Here is a 19630-nt window from a genome sequence, read left to right as displayed (position 1 = left end):
GGTTACTTCGGGGACACAGCAGAACTTTGGATGTGCCAAATCTGCACAATTCACATTCTGCAGAGCCTTTCAGAGGCTGTGCAGAAACACAACTGGGAAAAGAGCAGGGTTGTGTTCTTTGGTAGGTAAAGGTGAGCAATTGCACCAGCAGCCAGGAAAAAAGGACTGTCCATCACCCTGAAGGGAAAGAGCAGCCTCAGAAATACCAGCTGGAACTGCTCTGCCCTTGAGAGCTGTGCCAGCAACCTCCACCAGCCCTCTCAGCACACACTCCCACTCCCCTGCTGCTGCCTCCTTCTTCTCCACCTCTTTTCCACTGACCTAGTCCAGATTTTGCTGGATGTGAGGTGCCCCGTGCAGCTGGATAAATACATAATTTTAAATTAGGTTCCACACAGGCTTTGCTTGGAGAGGGGGCTGAGAGCCCACAGAGCTCCGAGAGCTGCAGTGGGGATGGAGAGGTGGAACTTCCACAAGGTTTGAATGAAGATGCTGGGGAGACACCCTGAGGGAAGAGAAGGGGAAAAGCAGCATCCTGAGCTATATTTATCTCATCTCTCTGGAGCTCAGTAATTAGGAGTAAATAAATAAGAAACATCCGTGTTCTCTGGCAGCAGGAGAAAACAAGAGCACATGGCAGGGAGGCAGCTGCTCAATGTTTTTATCTATTTATATAAATTCTTTTTTCTCTGCCATTCCTCCATAGCTCATGTACTTTCAGGTGCATCATTGAGAGTTCCCTTTCCCCTTCCCCTCTCTCAGTAACAGACTCTGTCTTCCCCTGGCCTCGTCATTCCTCCCGTCCTGAAAAGATCATCCTTTCACACACTTTGTTCCTAGTTACAGCTCATTTTGTGCCTTGGCCTCGATGATGTGGTCTCTACTCACTCATTTTCTTTTTCCACCTTCTTCCCTAGCAAACGACCCAAATTTCCATTTTCCCTATGAATCCTTCACCTTGAAATCCACTGAAGAAGTGATGAGCCAGCACTGATGGGCTGGCCAGGCTGGGCTTTGAAGTCTGATTGTTCCCTGGGATGAAACAGCCGAGCACAATCCATCTTTGGGTTTGATCTTATTTAGGAACACCCAGCTCTGGATCCCTGCCCTGTCCACCACAAGAATGGGGTGAAACACTTTTTCAGTGTGTGGCAAAATTTAGGTTACCTTCAGCCTCCTGCCTGCTGCAGCTTTCCCTTCCAAATTCCATCTTCATTTCTATATTCTGGAGCTCTTTTATTCATTAAGGTTTCCTTTTTGCCCTGATAGAGCTCGGGAAGCCCTGACAGAGCCCTGCTCTTCTCCCCTCTGATGTTTCTGCCTCCAAGCCCTCCCTGCCCTGCTTTTTGCACTGTTCTGCCTCTGACCCGCCTGCAGTGGCTGTGGGATGGATGCACCGGTGGGAAATTGCTCCCACACCACGCCAGGAATAAAAACCTTGGATTTCATGCTCTGGAGACCAGAGGGGGCCGTGCCAGTGCAGGCAGGGCCCTGTGTCCACTTGCATTGTCCCAAACCATCTGTGCAGCCCAGCCTTGCCCAGGATGGAGCTGGGCATGGAGTGAGTTTATAGTGGCAATAAAGAGCAAGCCTCGAAGATGCTTTTGGAAACAAACTGTTCCAGCTGTGCTGACCTTGCACGGGAAGGCAGCACAGCCCTGGGTGCCTCAAGGTCACCTGGAGCTCCCTGCTGGGTTTCTTTCTGGTGATGCACTTCCCACAGCCAACGTGAAACTTTTGTATTTTCTGCTCTTGCCTCACCTCATCCAGAAAAAGGAATTCCAGAGATGTCCACGGTGTCACCAAGGGTGTTTGACAGCCCCTCTGCTGGGATGGGGGACAAGGAGTGAGTGGCCTCTCCTCAGTGCCCAGAATTTCCAGCACAGAGAACCAAACTCATGGGGAAACCAGTGGGGACAAGGAGACTGAGAACTGCACAGAGCGTGGAATATTTTAAAGTATGGAATGTATTGGAATAGATGTTTACTATTTGAGTATACAAAAGCAACTGGGAATTTGGACACAAGAAAGGGGAGAAAAAGGGTTCTAGGGGATCCAGTGCAGTAAAAGCATGGGGACACATTTCTATTTCATACTGAACTGGAACCCAGGCCAGGCTATGGCACCTGAGGACCTGGCACAGGGTGCCCAGAAAAGCTGCCCCATCCCTGGAGTGTCCAAAGCCAGGCTGGACAGGGCTTGGAGCAACCTGGGATAATGGAAGGAGTTTGGAATGAGATGATTTCTCCTAATACCTGATCTAATCTCCTGCCCTCTGACCAGATTGGATCTTCCACCAGATTTTAAACAGAAGCTTTTTTCCACCTCTCAAACACTGGGATGCTCTCCCAGGGCGTGGTGGGACTCAACAGGTTTGGGGAAAGGGGTGATGGAGCTCCTTCATGAGGAAGTGCTGCAAAAGCTGTAACAAAGTGCTCCGAGGTTTGTATGGGAGGGCCCTGAAGGGGCTGGAGCCCTGGGACACCTTTTCCTGGGTCTGGGGGGTCCCACCATGGACAGGAGCGTGGAAGGCAAGGATTAGTTAATCCCAGGTAAGGCAGAGCCTAGAGCAGCACAGGTAAATGTGCTGCTGCCTGAACCTGCTTACCTCAGCTGTGAACCAGGCTCGTTTTGCTGCAGGCAGTGGTTGTTCCCTGCTTTTCAGGAGGAAGCTCCTGGGGGCATTCCCCATAACCCGAGTGCTCCTTCTGCTCTGTTGGCACCAACACAAAAATTGCAGCCTGTGCACAGAGGTCCCCTGAGGTAAAAGGCATCCTCAGGTAAAAGCTGAGCCATGCTGGGCCAGGAAAGTCTTTTCCATCACTCAAGGACACATTTGCAGATAAAATGTCACAGGAACTGCCCAGAACTGCCCTCACAGCTGCTCGCAGGTTTTTCTGGCTCTTACTGGCCATGACCTGAGCCTGGGATGGAATCACAGAATCAAAAGATAGGGACCCACAAGGACCATCAAAGTCCAGCTCCTGCCCTGCACAGCCCCAAAATCCCAGCCTGGGCATCCCTGGCAGTGCCAGCACCCTCTGGGGGAAGAACCTTTCCCAAAATCCAAACCAAACCTGCCCTGGCTCAGCTTGATTTATCTCAAGATAAAAACAGATGGCAGGGATTTTGCAAGGCTGAGTATGAAACAGCAGGGGCTCTAAGTTCACTTATTGTAAAGTACAAGTAGCAGCAAACCAGGCCATTCCCACATTTCAGATTCCAGTGCTGGCCCACAGGAGGGAGCTGCTCCCCGGCACACGGCTCTGCTGTCCCCACGTCTGCTGAGGGTTATCAATGCCATCCCCACGTCTGCTGAGGGTTATCAATGCCATCCCCACATCTGCTGAGGGTTATCAATGCCATCCCCACATCTGCTGAGGGTTATCAATGCTGTCCCCACATTGCTGAGGGTTATCAATGCCATCCCCACATCTGCTGAGGGTTATCAATGCCATCCCCACATCTGCTGAGGGTTATCAATGCCATCCCCACGTCTGCTGAGGGTTATCAATGCCATCCCCACATCTGCTGAGGGTTATCAATGCCATCCCCACGTCTGCTGAGGGTTATCAATGCCATCCCCACGTCTGCTGAGGGTTATCAATGCCATCCCCACATCTGCTGAGGGTTATCAATGCCATCCCCACGTCTGCTGAGGGTTATCAATGCCATCCCCACATCTGCTGAGGGTTATCAGTGCCATCCCCACGTCTGCTGAGGGTTATCAATGCCATCTGCTGAGGGTTATCAATGCCATCCCCACATCTGCTGAGGGTTATCAGTGCCATCCCCACGTCTGCTGAGGGTTATCAATGCCATCTGCTGAGGGCTATCAATGCCATCTGCTGAGGGTTATCAATGCCACTGGCCGGAGGATCAGCTGGGGCAGCTCTGTGGAGAGGGGTCTGGGGGTTCTGGGGGATGAGGAGCTGTCCCTGAGCCAGCAGAGGGTCCTGGGGGCCCTGACCAGAGCCCACAGAGGGGATGGAGTCTCCCCCTGGGGATATTCCAGAGCTGTCTGGACACTGCTGTGCCCTGTGCCCTGCTGGGGCAGGGAGGTGGCACCAGGGACCCTCTGAGGTCCCTTCCAACCTCACCCATCCTGTGATCAAGCATTTACATGACAACAAAAACCCACAAATCTCATCTTTTAATTGTGCTGAAGAAACCCCAACGATTTTACCAGATTTGACAGAAAACTCTCATGCTAACAAATCTCCAGTGACAAAAAAGCACACGAGCAGTTAAAAATAACAATGGGTACAGCTCAGACAGGACAGGGCAAGGGGAGCCACCAACAGGCAGAGGGTGGACACAGAACTGATGGCAGGACATGACAAAATCAAATTTTCCTTACAAACACTTCTTGGTGAGCTCAGCACTGAGGGAGGGGTGGTGGCAGCACCTCTGTGCCCACACTGGGCACGGGGACAGTCCCTGCCAGCAGGGAGTGACAGCTCCTCCAGCCCCCCCACCCAGCTCGGGGTGTCACACCTCGGTTTTACTGCACAGACAATCACAGCAAAAAAATGATCTTTTCTACACACTCCACAATTTCCGCACATTTTACTCCAATAACATCAATTATTTTGCAGACTGGTCAGATCTGCTGAGATCTAGTCCAGTCCTGAGGTCCTGTTTGGTTAAAGTTATCCTCCCACAAACTCCTGGCACAAAGCTCCTGGCACTCCTCCATTTCATCTGTTCTGCAGAAGACTCTTCACGACTGTCTAAAATTATTCTAAATTTTCAATTATTAAAAAATTACACCTCAGAACATACTGGAGATGGTCAGGAACACCGAACTAAAGACTCAGAGCATCATGTGCTTGTCACAAAAAAATGAGGTTTTACCTCACCTTAACCATGTTTCAATTGCATTTCAAATATACATAAAATTTACTTCTTTAAGTAAAAAATCAGATATAAAAAACTGGACCCAAGTTCAACAAAATGTTTCCTATTTACATGTAGAGTCTTTAGATCATCTGGGAGCTGGACTAAGTGCTGTCAGAGCTGGGATTCCAATATTTAAGCAGTAATTTTACCTCAGTGGAAATTTGGTTCTCATCCAATGCTGAAATATTTGATGAATTTGCACATCAAAGAATACCACTATGCCTTAGCCTATAGCATCTCTAGAAAATAAAATAGACAGGTACTAATTACGCTATGAACTAAATATATATATATTAAATATTTGCCATTTTACCCAACCAGAGGCCTTGCTTTTAGCACTGCAATGATCTCAAAAGAAAAAGCAAGGCTGAGAATTATTTCCACTTCAAATAGAATTTGACTGGAATTACAAAGATCAGGTTGATTTTCACACGAGCAGCTGATCCTCCAAAGGCTTATAAAGATGATGACCTGGTGTAATTAATTTTTGGGATTTAACGAGGTCATTCCCAGTGCAGAGCCTGCACTCAAGACAGGATTCCTCTTGTCTGGGCCAGCAGGGATTGCAAACCCTCCTGGGGTGGAGAAATGCGCCAATATTGGAGTGACACCAACACTGGAGTCCCTCAGCATCGTCCCACACCCGGCACAACAATCCCAGTGACACAAACACAGAGCCCCAGCACGGCAAGGGCAGCACAGGAATGTTTGCATCACAGCTTCATCAGCTTAGAAAAAAGAAATAATTACAAAAAAAGTCAATTACCTCAAGCATTTAATCACTTTTCCAAAGCAGGTGGAAAAAACCCAACCCACAACAGAAGATAATGCCCTGAAAAAGATTTTTGCCCAAGAGTTTCACCCTCAGCTGGAGCTAGGACAGAGCCCAGGCAGAGCTCCCCAAGCTCAGCACAAGGCTCTGGGCATGGCTTACAGCCACGATGTTTTCCTTCCTGCAATTCTCACCTCTGCTCCTCAGCCCCACCAGCAGTGGATTTTAAAAGTAGAAATAAGCAGAGGCAAAAAAGCAGAAATAAGCAGAGACAAAAGGGTGGCTGAGATTTCTCCTGGCTGAGATTTCTCCCAGGAGGGAGCAGCTTCCATAGCTGCAGCTCTGCTGGCCTGGCTGGTGTGGACTGAGATTAAAATTAGACAAAAATAAAGAACCATAACCCCAGAAATCCCTGATTTCTACACAGGCAGCTCATGCCATGCTCACTGTGGACAAAGGCATGACATCAAATCACAGTAATCCCAAATAAAGACACCCCAGGTTCCTCTGTGGTTCTTGGGCAGCACAAGCAGCTCCACAAACCAGGCAGCAGAGCCTGGCTCTCCCAGAGGATTGGGGGTTTGGGGTGGTTTTACACTCACTTTACTGTTCAGGAGCTCTGGCTTTATCAAAAGATCATGAAAACCCAGCAGCAGGTCACATGGAGCACCAACACACACAACTTTTCTGTTTACTGTCAATATTCAGTGTCTTGCAGCAAAACACAGAAAAGCATCAGGGAGGGGGAGGTTGGGAGCAGATGGAGCTCGAAGGAAATGAGCACCACTGAACCTCAGCTGGGCAGTGGAAACCCAAAATAAACCCTCGTGCCCCTGGTTTGTGCACTGAAAATGGGTTTTGTGTCAGAACATTCAGACAAGTGAAACATTTCTTAGAGGAACTGACACCACTCAGCCACACAGGAGGGAAAACCAGAGAGAAACGGAGGCTGGCATTCAGCAGGAGAGTGCTAAAGACATTTCCAGAACAGCTGAGACAGAGTCTTCATTTCCATAATGCTGTGTTATTGTCATTAATGAACGTGCTAATGATCTCTTAATTCTTCATTTAGACTGATAACTGCTGATTAGGACATTTGGGAATAGAGTTGAATGATTTACAGCAGTTTCCAGTCTGGCCTGGGGTTCTGAAGGTTGCACCTGGGAGGAACACCCTGCTCCAGACTGATGAATAACCCAAACCCAATCCCTCTTCCCATAGTTCGTAAATTCAGGGGATGAGGGAAGGCACAGGAAGCAGGGAATATGGCAGAATTCCCCTTAAAATACCTGGCACATGCCCACCAATGTTCATTTAAAGCAGCAGAAGGCAGGAGAGCCCTTTCCACGACAGGACAGGAATATCACAAAAGCATAAATGGAGATATTCAGCTGCTGCATCCATCCCACAGCAGCAAAATATGTAAATCTATGGAATTCCTTTATAAAACAAATGCTTTAGAGGAAAAGTTTACAATCAGTGATCTCCAATTCCTACAGGTAAAACTGGATTGCCTTAAAGGCTTCATAAACAAATGCAAGCAAAATGTGCAGCTTGCCAGGCTTAAATCAGATTTATGTCACTGCTAAAAAATGATTCCATACCTAAAAGGAACAGGGCTGAAACCCACTGTTCTAAGAAATTCCAGCCATAATAAGCTTTAATCTCCAGTTAATTCCCAAGAACTCCCTTACTGCACTGAACTCTCGGGGAAATGGCATTTATTTCAGTTCCCTTTTAGCTAGGGTAGTGTGCATTAATAGATTCTTATCAATGCTACGACCCCCGGATGTAATTTTAAATAAGAACATTAAAAGTATTTCTTTTGGTTGCCTGGCTGCTTTTGCTGTTGCATTTAAATAGTTTCTTGTGTTTTGCTGGAAATTGAATTTGGAGGCTGCACCAACAGCACTGAGGCCAAATGCAACATGCTCCAGGTAATCTTCAGCACATCTTGTAATTTAATTTAATTACATGAAAAAATCATTTTATGGCTGTTTCATTGTGCTTTCATGTAAATAAATACCCAGGAGCCACAAATACACATCCCACTAGCTGTGGGAAGTGGGTCCTTTTCGGGGTTAACATTGCTATTCCTCCCTTCCTGGCACGAGTAGGAATGGATTTACAAAACCATCTTTTAATAAAGAAAGGTTTGGAATTTGGTTACACAAACCTGTGCAGGGTCACAGGTGAAAAAATCTCCACCTGGGCAGCACGGAAAGAACACGGGAGAGAGGGAAAGAGGAAAGAATCACCCGGAGCAGTTTTTGTTTGACTTTTGTCCACACATGGCTGACCTGCCCTGAGGTCTCCTGGCCAGCAGCTCCTTCCTCCTCTCCCCGTGTCCTGCCCATACCCCAGGGCGAAGGGGTGAGAACAGGCAGCTGCAGGAAGGCAGGAACATTTGCAATAAAAAACCCACAAAACATTTGGAACAACAACAACAACAAAAAAATTGCAACAACCACGTGTCCTCCTTTGTCACCTGCACTTTCAGTGCTTCCAGCCTGCTCTGCCCTCTGGCAAAAGAGGAACCAAAAATCAGCATTTCAAAACTGCATCGAGGCTTTTGTTCAAAGGTCCAGAGATTCTTTCTGATCATGTGAACTAACTGTGCTGCAAAGGAACTTCCCCAGGCCATGGCACTGCCACCCCTGTGGGGACAAACCTTCCCACCCAGGGGCTCCACCAACTCCACACAAAACAGGTTTGGTTAAAAACTGAAACACAACCTAAAAACACAACCCTGCTCTGTGCTTTTGTACAGCTCAGCCCAATCCTCTCTGGCAATGCCAGTTCAGTGATTCCAGCTCCTCAAACTGCACAAAGGATCCTCAGCCCACAACAGAGATGTCCATGCAGGAGTTTGAGGCAGCACAGGAGAAATTCAGCAGGATTTGGGATTGATCTGCTTCCTAAACAAGGCTCAGGGCTGAGGCAGAGCAGTGTCTGTGGGCTTTGAACTCTGCAGCTTTTCTCAGTGACACACAGAGGGCTCTTCCCTCACCAGTGCCAGTTCTAGGACAGGGCATGGGTGGATATCAGTGAGATTCTCCTTTTCCAGGCTGTGCTACAGCCACTCCTCACCTCCCCCAGCACTTCTGTGCTGCTCTGGTGTCCTAAAAATGCAGAAAGTTCAGCTGACACAGAAAGGACTCATCTTGCTGCTGCCCCACCCTTCTGTGAGGCTCCCAGAGTGAAGTGATCCCTGACATTCAGCTTTCACAGAAAGAAGAGAAAAGTTACTGGTCCTTGCTCGGAAACAAAACAAAACAGAACAGTTTAAACTCAACACATCCTTCTGTTTAGTAAACATTACACAATTCGTATTGGATTTTATGCCTCTTTTGGCTTCTAACTCATTATTTTTGAATTATTAAGGATGAGAATATTGTCTGTACACAGCACCCTTCCCTTTTAAAAGCTGTGAAGCACCTGAAATTCAGATTGTAAACTCCTCTGGGAGAAAAGCACCTTTTTTCAAGGATGTGTGCTGTGTATAGCTGGTATTCAGGAAAAGCTTTTCATCTGCCAATTCTGCCTTCACAATTGTATTCTACTGCTGTGAGGAAAGAGAACCTCTTCCTACCCCTGTATTTTAGCATTAAAGAGTGTCCTTTGCACTCTTCACTTCCACATAATTTAAAATCAAAGGAAAAGGCTCTATAACACCGACCTCATTAAAAAAAAAGTTTAGTAAAGATTTTTCCTGGCTCCTTTTCCAATGGTCTGTGCACTCCCATTGCATAAAGTCCAGGACAGAGCAGAGGGTTTATAGCCAATAAATCCTGCATTTATGCACAAAGTCTGTGTGACATGGACATGTGACATTTGGGCAGATGTTGAATAATTTATTTGTCCCTTTTCACTTTGGTGTCTGTGATTCTCTCTGCCTGGCATAAAAAAACTGCCTAGAAGGGAGTTTTTTTGGTTAAAATTAAAGAACCAGATATTTTCCATATCTAACGCTCACAATTCTAAGAGTTCCTAAATATTAGGAAAACAGTTGACTGACCACAAGAATGAATCAGACTTCTGAAGAGTCATCTATGAAAAGAAAAATTCATTAAAATCAAGCTGGAGAGGCAGCATTTCCATGGGCACAGGCAGGTCAAGGCCTGTGGAGAAATGAGATAACCATGCCCTTGTGGCCTGGCTGAATTAGGAGGCAGTGCCAAAACCTCAGGAGGTGAGAGGTGCTTGGTTAGAAGATATTCATTAAGATATTTTCCTGCATGTTTAGATTTGATTTCTCTATCTGAGATTCAGAGAAAGTCAAACACTGCCCAGTGAGGCCAGAGCAAACAGTCCCTGGCAGCCTGGCAAACACAAGGGTGTGGTGATGGAAAGCAATGCCAGAACGAGGGATGAGGAAGGAGCTGCCTCACTCTTGAGCTGACAGGATGTCCAGATTACCCCAAAATCCCACCCCATCCACAAGGACAGTGCTGCAAAAAAGACTTGATCACAGCTTAAGACTGAAACTGAGACGCAGAAAGCTCCAGAGAGGAGACATGAGGTGAACAACCCTACAATGCCAACTCAAGATTCACAGACTGGCCACAATCAAGTTGAGAACTGCCTTCATTCAGTACCTCCCATGGAATCACTGCCCCTGGCAGGTAAATCCAGAGGGATCGCAGGGTGCCAGCGTGCTGGCACCGCCCTGCCCTGCACAGAGCACACACATCCATTCACAGACACACACACACGGGGCTCTGTCCCAGTCTCTGTCTTTCCAAGCTAGTTCTTGGACGCGCCGTGGCCCTGCGCGCCCAGGGCGAAGTCCACGGCCTGGTGCACGCTGTGGAAGAGCAGGTGCTCCTCGCCCTCCTTGAAGAACTCCCCCCGGAGCAGGGAGCTCCTGACGGAGGGGCTGCACTGCGCCAGCAGCACGCGCACGCCGATGTCCCCGTAGTCCCTGCAGACCTCCTTGAGCGCGCGGACGCCGGCCGTGTCCAGGAACTGCACGGCGCAGCAGTCGACCACGATGGTGTGGAACCCCACGGGCTCCGACCCCAGGCCTGTGGGGACACTGCCAGGGCTGTCCCCACACCCCGTCTCCTGCTCCCTCAGCGCCCTCTTCGCCGCTTTCTTCTCGGCTGCCTTCACCCACGCGGGGTTGACCCCGGTTTGCTTGTAGAGGGTGGATTTGAAGCACTCCTTGTTGATGTAGTAGAGGGGGGCTTCGAAGCGGAACACCACCACGCCGGGCTTGGTTTGCAGGTTCTTGTAGGCAGACAGGGACTCGTAGGTCTCCGACTCGGCCACCCAGCCCAGCAGCGGCGCCTCGGGGCGCTGGGTGCGGAAGATGACGCAGAGCATGGCGAAGCAAACCCCCACCAGCAGCCCGATCTCGGTGCTGATGAGCGCCGTGGCTGCCATGGTGACCCCCCAGATCACCGTGTCCACCCTGCTCAGGTGCCACATTTTGGGCAGGTCCCTGAACTTGCGCAGGGCTCCGCGGAGGCTGACGATGGTGATGACGGCCAGGACGCATTTCTGCAGGGAGTAGAACAAAGGAGCGATCACAAGGAGGACCAAGAGGATCACCAGGCTGGTCACCAGGCCGGACATCTGCGTCCTACAGCCCGTGGACTCCTTGACCAGGGTCTTGGCAAGAGCTGCGCTGGTTGTGAAGCAGTGGAAGAAGGAGGGAATGATGTTGCAGAAGCCGATGGCGTACATCTCCTGGTTGGCCCTCACGGTGTATCCGTGCTTCTTGGCAAACATCTCCGAGAGGGACACGGTGATGGCAAAGCCGATGATGGCGATGGGGATGGCGTCCAACGCCACGCTGGGAATCAGGCTCCAGTCCGGAGGGCGCGGCGGCAGAAACCCGGTGGGGATGTGCCCAGAAACGCTGGAGCCGTAGGTCTCCCTCAGCTTCCCAAAGTGAGATGCCAGAGTGGCTGCCACAACCACGAAGAGTTCCACTGGAACTGGGGCCTTGAGCTTGGACTTGAAGCGCTCGTTGAGCTCTTTGGCCGGGACGAGCACCAGGAAGCACAAGAAGCTGGTGATGAGGTCGCAGACGTTGGTCCTGTGGATGTTTCTGAAGATGTCTATCCAGGTGGTGATGAGGGAGCCGACGCCCCCGCTCCGAGGAAGGTCCAGGCCCAGCAGGTACTTGACCTGTGAGGTCAGGACAGTGATGGAGGCCCCTGTGACAAAGCCACTCAGCAGGGAATCCGAGAGGTACACGGAGACAAAGCCCACCTGGAAGAAGCCCATGGCCACCTGGAAGGAATCAACCACACACAACATGTCAGGACACAAATCCCGCAGGTTTTGTCAGCTGGGAGAAAAAAACCAACACTGTGCACGGCCCTGGAGGATGAGACATGGTCTGAGAAAAGTCTCCAGTTCTCAAACCAGGGTTTTTGGGGATCTTCATCCCCTGAACAAATGTTTCTTGTTTGCTCTGCTAATTACCCTGGTGGGGTAAAAAGAAAAAGAGAAAACACAGAAAAAACCTCAAACCCCACATTTGAAATACTGTCTGCTCTTGCCATTTCTCTTTCAGTTCCTCTAAACTCCATGAATTTTGCAAGGATCTAAACATTTTTCTGGTGGCCTTTGTGTGCCTTACACTGGAGTTCAGAGCCTGCAATAAAACCACAGCTTGTGGGTAACAACTGTCCTTTGCACTGCAGAAAGCCTGTGAGCCACAAACTCCTCTGCTGCAGATCATAAAAATATAAAGATAACTGGGAAGTCCATAAGAATCTCAAAGAATTACTGAAGAGAAGGCAGGTTTGGAACCTGGACTGGCTGAAATCAGCTCACAGCTCTCAAAAAGGCTCCTCATAGCCTTGATAATTAATTCAAGGTTGTTCTAACTGTAAAACATTAACACTAATTAGCTAACCTGAAGTCAGACTGTATTAACTGGTGTGAGAAGATTTGCTTTTTATGATTTGATTGTAAAGTTTCTGATACAAACAATATGTTATTTTGGTTGAAAAAAAAATTTGAGGGTGTTGGCCTGTAGAGAATATGCCTAATATTCAGAGGGACTGAAGATAAACTAAGCTGATTTCTTCAGATAAGCAACTTAATTGTATTTGTACTTGCAAAGAATATTAAGTACAATTCACAACTCCAAAACTGCAACTATCCCACAGGGATGAAAGATGAAACCCAAAATCCAGTCCAACATTCTGGGAGGCTCAGAATGTTTCTGAAATAACTCAACAGGAACTTGCAGTACAAAAAGCTCCAGGTTGTGTCCAAAACCTGTATTTGAAAGTATCACAAACATGTTTTGTTGCCCTCCTATACATTTTCACTGGTTGTCACCCTAGACAGATGAGGATAAATGAATGTGAACTCACAAACTCAAATACCACAGCTCTGCAGCACTGCTAAAAGCAATCCCATTCTGGTTAATGTATAAGACTCTAAAAACAAGGACACCTGCTTTCATTTAGGCAAGCAGCGAGTTCTACAAAATAAGCAGAGATATATAAATATAAAATATGTTGTATCCTCTCAGTAGAATCCTTTCCACGCAATAGCATTGCTTCGGCTTCAAATGAGCAAATTTATAAAAGCACATTTACAAATAAAAGGAAACTGGAGATACTTCTACTGTCCAAATTTTTCTTTGTTAGAGGCAAATGATAAAAGACTGGACTTAGGAGCTGATGCACCACCCTTTGGCCCAATGAAATGGGGCCTAATGCAAAAAAAAAAAAAACAACAGAGTTTCAGGCCACAGCGAGGAAGGTGGGGAGAAGACCTTGAGAGCTGGAGGTGCAGGTCCTTAAAATCCCCAAAAGAGAAACAATGGAGGAAAAGCTGTTAAAAAATGGGGAACACTCCCCAAAAGGGAAGCAAAGGGAAGGAATGCAGGCAGGAAATGTTGGTAAAAAATTGGGAGCCAAAAGAGAAACAAAAAGAAGCAATGCAGGTGAGAAATCCTATTAAAAACTAGGGAGCACTCTACAAAAGAGAAGCAATGCACGCAGGAAATGCTGTTAAAAAATTGGGAGCCAAAAGAGAAGCAATGCAGGTGGGAAATCCTGTTAAAAAATGGGGAGCACTCCCCAAAAGAGAAGCAATGCAGGCAGAAAATGCTGTTAAAAACGGGGAGAACACCCAGAGGAGTTTCCTGCAGTGACCTCCAGCCCTGAGGCGCAGCCTGAGGACACTGCCAGCCCAGCAGGATGGAACAGCCTCCCAGGGAAGAACGACAAGGACCTGCAGGCCACACCTGTGTGTGCCCCTGCCCTCACCTGGTAGACTCCAGAGATGAAGGTCATGGTGGCAGCCACGGCCATGGCATAGCAGCTCCTGTCGCAGAGCGGCGCCGGCACCGTCCCGTTGGCACTGCCGGTGTCATTGCTGTCCCCTCCCGGGGCTGGCAGGGCGCTGAGCACGGCTGGCTCCAGCTCAAAGCCAGCCCTCTCCACCTCCCGATCCACCACCTGCCCCACCATCAGGCAAACCACCCCGAAGATGCTGACGGAGATGTGGCGGGAGGTGCCAAAGATGCAGTAAATGATGCAGGAGAAAAAGGAGGTGTACAGGCCATAGATGGGCTCCAGCCCGGCCAAGAGAGAGTAGGCAATGGACTGTGGGACCAGCAGCACCCCCACGATCACCCCAGACATCACATCCCCCAGCAGATACTCCTTGAATTTGTATTTAGGAAGCCACTGTAAGATGGGGAAAAAGCCCAAAAAGCAATCTTTAATTTTGGCTGGGGTGCAGCTGCAAGTTTTTTTTGCTCGCTTAACCAGCAGAGCCTTCATGTTACTCTTCTTCTCTTGGGGTTCCAGGAACATTCTGTGATGGAAGCTGCACTTGGCATCATCTCCTTCTGGCCCTTCCGTCACTGCATGGATATTGTTGGCCTCTGTCATTGCTGCCATCACCAGGACTCGCTAAAAACACAAAGAAAGACCATTAAACCAAAAATGAATGTACAACGTGAGACTTGAACACGGCATTTATGGAAAGCAAGGGCTGAAACTCAGCTCAGTAGAGAGAAAGCAATTCCCAAGCAAGCTGGGAAGGAGCCTCCCCTCTGCATCCCTGAGAACAAGGAATGACCTTTCCCAGGAGGGAAGCTGAAATCCTGTGGAATACACCTGCTGCAGGAGTGTTGGGAAAGGGACAGGAATGCAGCAGCACTGCCTCTCTGAGAGGGAAAATCTCTGCCTGCAGCCTGTCCCACCTTGCAAAGCCAGACAGAGGGTTTATTGTAGTGCCACAGCCACTCCAGTTCAGCAGCTCAAAATTCACTGCCTGTGGGACATTTCCAGCAAAGCACAGCTCGGTCTACAGCTCTTGTGGGTTGGATTTTGGTTTTTTAATGCAGTGATTTTGCCTGCCAAATACTGTAAAGGTTTGTTAGCTAAGAAGTGTTTTTTTTACAGCCAGTGACGCGCTGCAAAAAAAAGCACTTCACACTTTTGAAAAGCTGGTTTTACAAGGAAATGTCACCTGATCAAAACAATGCACACAAGAGGAAAACGTATTAATGGGCACAATGATAGGTAGGAGGGACAAGCTCTAGTCCAAGCTGCCCACAGACAGTAAAACAGGGTATTTACACCAATAATTTAACACTGGGATAATAATATTATAATTATTATAATAATATAATATTGCCTGACTGGGAAAGAGCTAAGTCTCGATGAGACAAACCCTAATGAAGCTTGAGTGACTGCCAGCACTTACACAGCTCTCCCACCTTCAGAAAACAGCCAGAATTCTCCAGAAAACTCCTTAAGCCCCAATACCTGGTACCACCGGTCCAGTGAGTCCATTTCAGCCAGGAACTCACTGGTCTGGGGTGAGACCCAGCAAGAGAACCCTGGGAAGTGTCACTGCCAGGCTCCCCTTTCTGGCACTGCAGTCCCAGAGTGAATCCATGGATTTTGTGTGCTGCCCACGTCTTCCCCGTGCCGTGCAAACACCAGCCAGACTACTGCCCATGGAATGCTCACTGCTGGATTGATTGCCCAATTAATTGTCCAATCGTCCTGAATTAATTGTACCAATTAATAAATTGCTACTGGAACTGGCAGTGCTAAGGACTCCACTTGGGTCTGCCTCAGGATGTGTTCACTTTATCACCATTTCACAAGTAGCCACAGTTCTCATCCCAGAACTGTGGAGTCACTCAGGTGGGAAAATCCCTCTGAGACCACCCAGTCCAACCACTCCCAGCAGTGCCAAGGCCTCCACGAACCCCCACATCTACAAGTCCTTTAAATCTCTCCAGGGATGGGGACTCCAGCACCTCGCTGGGCAGCCCTGTTGGTACAGAAATATTTCCTAATTAAATCAGTTTCTGCTACCCTACCTGCAGTGTGAGTTTCCCAAAGATACGGGAGGCAGAAGTGAGAGAAGTGACTTTGTGTGGTGCCTGCTGCCTTAGGACAGCCTGAGCAGAAGGAACCCACGAGAGTAGGCCAAACTACAGAACTTAATATTTAGAATGGCTTCTTCAGAGACTTCTAGAATCAATTAGAAAGGAATTCCACCCAAATCCCACCTCCCACTGTGGTTTCCTTGTCCCTGGAGCTGCAGACCTATCTAAAGCCAACACACAGATGCTGACAGAAGACACCAGGGAGGAGTTTGTGTTTTATCTCCTGCTCCGTGCTGGGACTCCCAAAGGTGTTTCCATTCACACAGACACAGACAGGGAGTGAATCTTTGGTGGGTGAGCTCCTGCAGCCTCCCAAACAACCAGACCCAGCCACTCTTTGCTGGCTGTCCCTGAAAGGAGAGTTTCAAACACAGACTCCAAACCATGGACAGCCCGACGGCACCAGCAGGGATGGATTTTCTGTGTGACAGGGGCTGTATCCCTGCTGCAGTACCCCAGGATCACTGGAAAAGCCCTCCCAGCCCAGAGCACCTCCAGAGCCACAGGGAGAATCAGGATCTTTAAATGAAGAAACTGCACTGCAAGAGGGACATGCTCAAGATGACAGAGTGTTCACACGTGGAGGAGACCCCACCCCTACCTTGCAGGTTTCCAATCCCACCCACCTGTACAGGACTGCAAAGTGTGCTCAGGGATGATTTACAGCCCTCCCAACCCCCCTAAACACACAGGCAGAACCAAGGGAGTATTACAAAAGCCTGTGTCAGCTCTACTTTGCAAAAGCACATTTTGGAGCTGTATTTGCTCAAGAAGTTTTATTTGTTTTACCAGCACAGAGTTACAAATCAAAAGGCTTCTAACTCACCCAAAGCTCAGCAAATCAACACTGCAAAAGCTGAGGGGGAAAAATCATCCCAGGCCACTTTTTATGAGTTTGTTTTCTCAGATTTTAGCAAATATTTCAGTAGTGAAAATCCTTCTGATTCCCTCTGTCCCTCCTCCAGGACTTGCAGGCAGCTCACTCAAACCTGGGAATTTTCTTAAATGTGCCAAGACAAACCCCAGACAGCTCAGTTTGGTACTGCTGTAAAACATCTGCATGGGAGGGGGTGCCTGGGTTTCAGCTGTGTCCAGACAGAGGGGAAATGTTCTAAGTAAAAACCTTTTTGGCTCCAGAACTCTGAGCACATACTGGGTCTTTGTGCTGACTTGCATGACAGCTTTCTCTCCGTGCCATGAAAAGGACCTTTCACCACACAGTCCCTGCCCCTTGCCATGTCAGGATGGTAGGAAATGACACAATTTCCAACACTCATTTCACCCTTTTCTGCCTCAAAGTGCTGCCCTGTATTAATTTTGTAACCGTTAGCCCAGGTTTGTCTAATAAAACTGGACTTTGTTCTTAAACATAAAAAAACCCCAGCCCTGAGAAAACGCCTTTGGTTCATGGTTTGGACACTGATGGACATTCTGTACATTTAACCTGAAAAAGGAGCTGCTGTGGTTTTTATTCTGAAAGCTGCTATTTACACACAACCTAGAATTCACTTTTATCACTCATTTGGCCTTTCAGGGGGTGTCTCGTTGCCACAAACTTAAGATAAAAAAACCCTACAAGATAGAAGTGAGGAAATTTCCAGTATCTGTTATCAACCGACTGCCATAAAATAAAGATACGGGCAGGTCCTGCAGTCTCTAACAGTCACCAGACCTCCAGACTATTTCTGGAGCCCATCTGGGCCCTTCTTTCTGATCCCATGATGTGGCAGCATCTGCCTGGCTTCTGTTTTTGGGGGGAGCACTACCTGCAGCCCAGGGCTGGCTTGGACTTCTGTCGTCTGTGGCAGACCAGAGTCACCTTGAGAGTAAGAGAAAAATGGATTGTGACACTCACTCACCTGCTGAAATAACCACTACGAGGTGAGACTTCAGGTGTGAGCATTTCAGAGTAGAAACTAAATCAAAGGTATTCTTTCTACCACACCCATCTCAGTCTTGCTTATTTTTTTACATTTAAATTATCACTGCGTGTGATCACCTCCCACCCTCATGTCCTCCTTGCTAGACAGGAGAATTTACATGCACTAAAAATTAATGCATAAATCCGTAATCTGAAAGACATGAACAGAGAATTGTAAAGGAGAAGCAGGTGAATCAGAAATCCAAGTTCCACACAAACTGAACCAGAGATGGGCCCTTAGAAAATGCCCCCCTAAGAATATAACAGGAAAGCAGATCAGCATTTTGACAACTATATCTTTGACCTTTCTCTTGTTGGACAATAGCCTTCTTCAAATAATGTCTTTACTGTTGTGGAGCAACAAGGAAATTCAATATTACCGTGATAACACCCAGATAAGCACTGGAACAACACTGCCTGCACCTGGGAATTTGACAAAATCCTTCATATCCTCCAGCAAAACATTCAAGCCACAAACATTTACTTCCACAAAGGACTGAAAATGACATGAATAATGAAAACCACGTTTAAGGAACACATGTGGAAACAGAGCTGCCTCACTTTTGGCACAGTAATGAGCCAGCCATCCACTCATGTGGGAAAACCTGCAAAGCTGGACAATAAAACTTCGCTTTTGTGAAATGTGAGATCTACTCCTACTCCAAATATGGGATCTCCTCACTTCTCCCGAGCAGCAGCAGCCTCCAGCATTTTTGGGGAAGATCCCATGGAATCAGCTCCCTGCTGGCAGCCAGATATTCCAGGGAAGTTGTGTCACCAGCTCCCAAGGGCAGCTGAGCGTGTTGGCTGCCCTGCCCTGGCTGCAGCAATCCCTCCGGCAGGTTCCATCCCACCCGGGTTTCTTATGGAGAGTTTGCCAAGAGACCCTTCCAGCAAATAATTCCAGTGTTAGGGCCCTTCTCGCCCCCTTTCTGTTGGCAGGGAAAGGTGGAACAGGGAGGAGCTGCGTTGGGCAGTGAGGATGGGCTGGGGAAGAGGTGGCCAAAGGAATTTCCTCAGGCAGCAATGCCAGCTCAGCCCGGGCATCCCACAGTGCCCACCACGGACTGGGAGACACCGTCTGATCCCAATGGAAACCCACCAGCACCGCGCTGGATAATGCAACTGCGTTGGGTGTTGTGTTTTAATTGCTAAAAAATAATAAAATTCATTAAAACCTGCAAGAAGAACCCCGCACGCTGTGTGACCCCTGAAACTGCGGGGTTTTGCAGAGCGCTTTGGAAGCCAAACCAACATTTACAGTCCCGGGCAGAGCCAAAGAGAAGCGAGAGCACAAATTGAGCTTGTAACGCAACATTCACCCTCGGGGTCCCTCTGCCTTCCTACCCAGCCTCCTTACGGCTCCCATGGGCATTTTTCCCTCCTCCGGCTCGTCCCGGGGGTGCAGCCCGGGAGGGTCCGAGGCGGACCCCGCTGTCCCCCCCTGCCCGCCCCCTTCCCTCGGCACTCACCGCCCGCTCCCCGGGCACCTGGGACCGACGGACAGAGCTACAGAGGGACAGACGGAGGGACGGACAGAGCTACAGACCGACAGACAGACGCAGGGACAGACGGAGGGACCGCCCGCCGCGGGCAGCACCGCCCCGCTCCGGGCAGGGAGGGCCGGGCAGAGCCGCGCCCCTTC

At 48.7% G+C, this 19630-nt stretch overlaps 1 protein-coding gene across 2 annotated transcripts; it reads right to left on the bottom strand.

Annotated features, from left to right (window-relative positions):
* Positions 1-4134: 4134 nt before the first annotated feature.
* Positions 4135-19611, bottom strand: LOC134558926 (sulfate transporter-like). 2 transcript variants are annotated; one of them, XM_063413265.1, is made up of 3 exons: positions 19458-19611; positions 13918-14568; positions 4135-11917 (listed from the first exon to the last, which is right to left on the bottom strand). In XM_063413265.1, exons 2-3 carry the CDS (start codon positions 14554-14556, stop codon positions 10421-10423), a joined length of 2136 nt encoding a protein of 711 aa, XP_063269335.1. In that variant the 5' UTR covers positions 14557-14568; positions 19458-19611; the 3' UTR covers positions 4135-10420. The 2 variants fall into 2 exon arrangements, with proteins under 2 accessions (XP_063269335.1, XP_063269336.1); XM_063413266.1 differs by having other exon boundaries at positions 19476-19577.
* Positions 19612-19630: the final 19 nt, after the last annotated feature.

Source organism: Prinia subflava, chromosome 16 (assembly GCF_021018805.1).
Source record: "Prinia subflava isolate CZ2003 ecotype Zambia chromosome 16, Cam_Psub_1.2, whole genome shotgun sequence".
In the NCBI taxonomy this organism is placed as follows: Eukaryota; Metazoa; Chordata; class Aves; order Passeriformes; family Cisticolidae; genus Prinia; species Prinia subflava.
This window is presented reverse-complemented; position numbering and strand designations above follow the sequence as displayed.

What these genes read in the sequence shown, in the direction of transcription:
- LOC134558926 (XM_063413265.1), bottom strand. Translation starts at nt 14,556, where the DNA reads ATGGCAGCAATGACAGAGGCCAACAATATCCATGCAGTGACGGAAGGG. An exon ending in TCATCTCTGGAGTCTACCAG is followed by an intron (nt 11,918 to 13,917) that starts GTGAGGGCAGGG and finishes GATTCCTTCCAG; the next exon opens with GTGGCCATGGGCTTCTTCCA.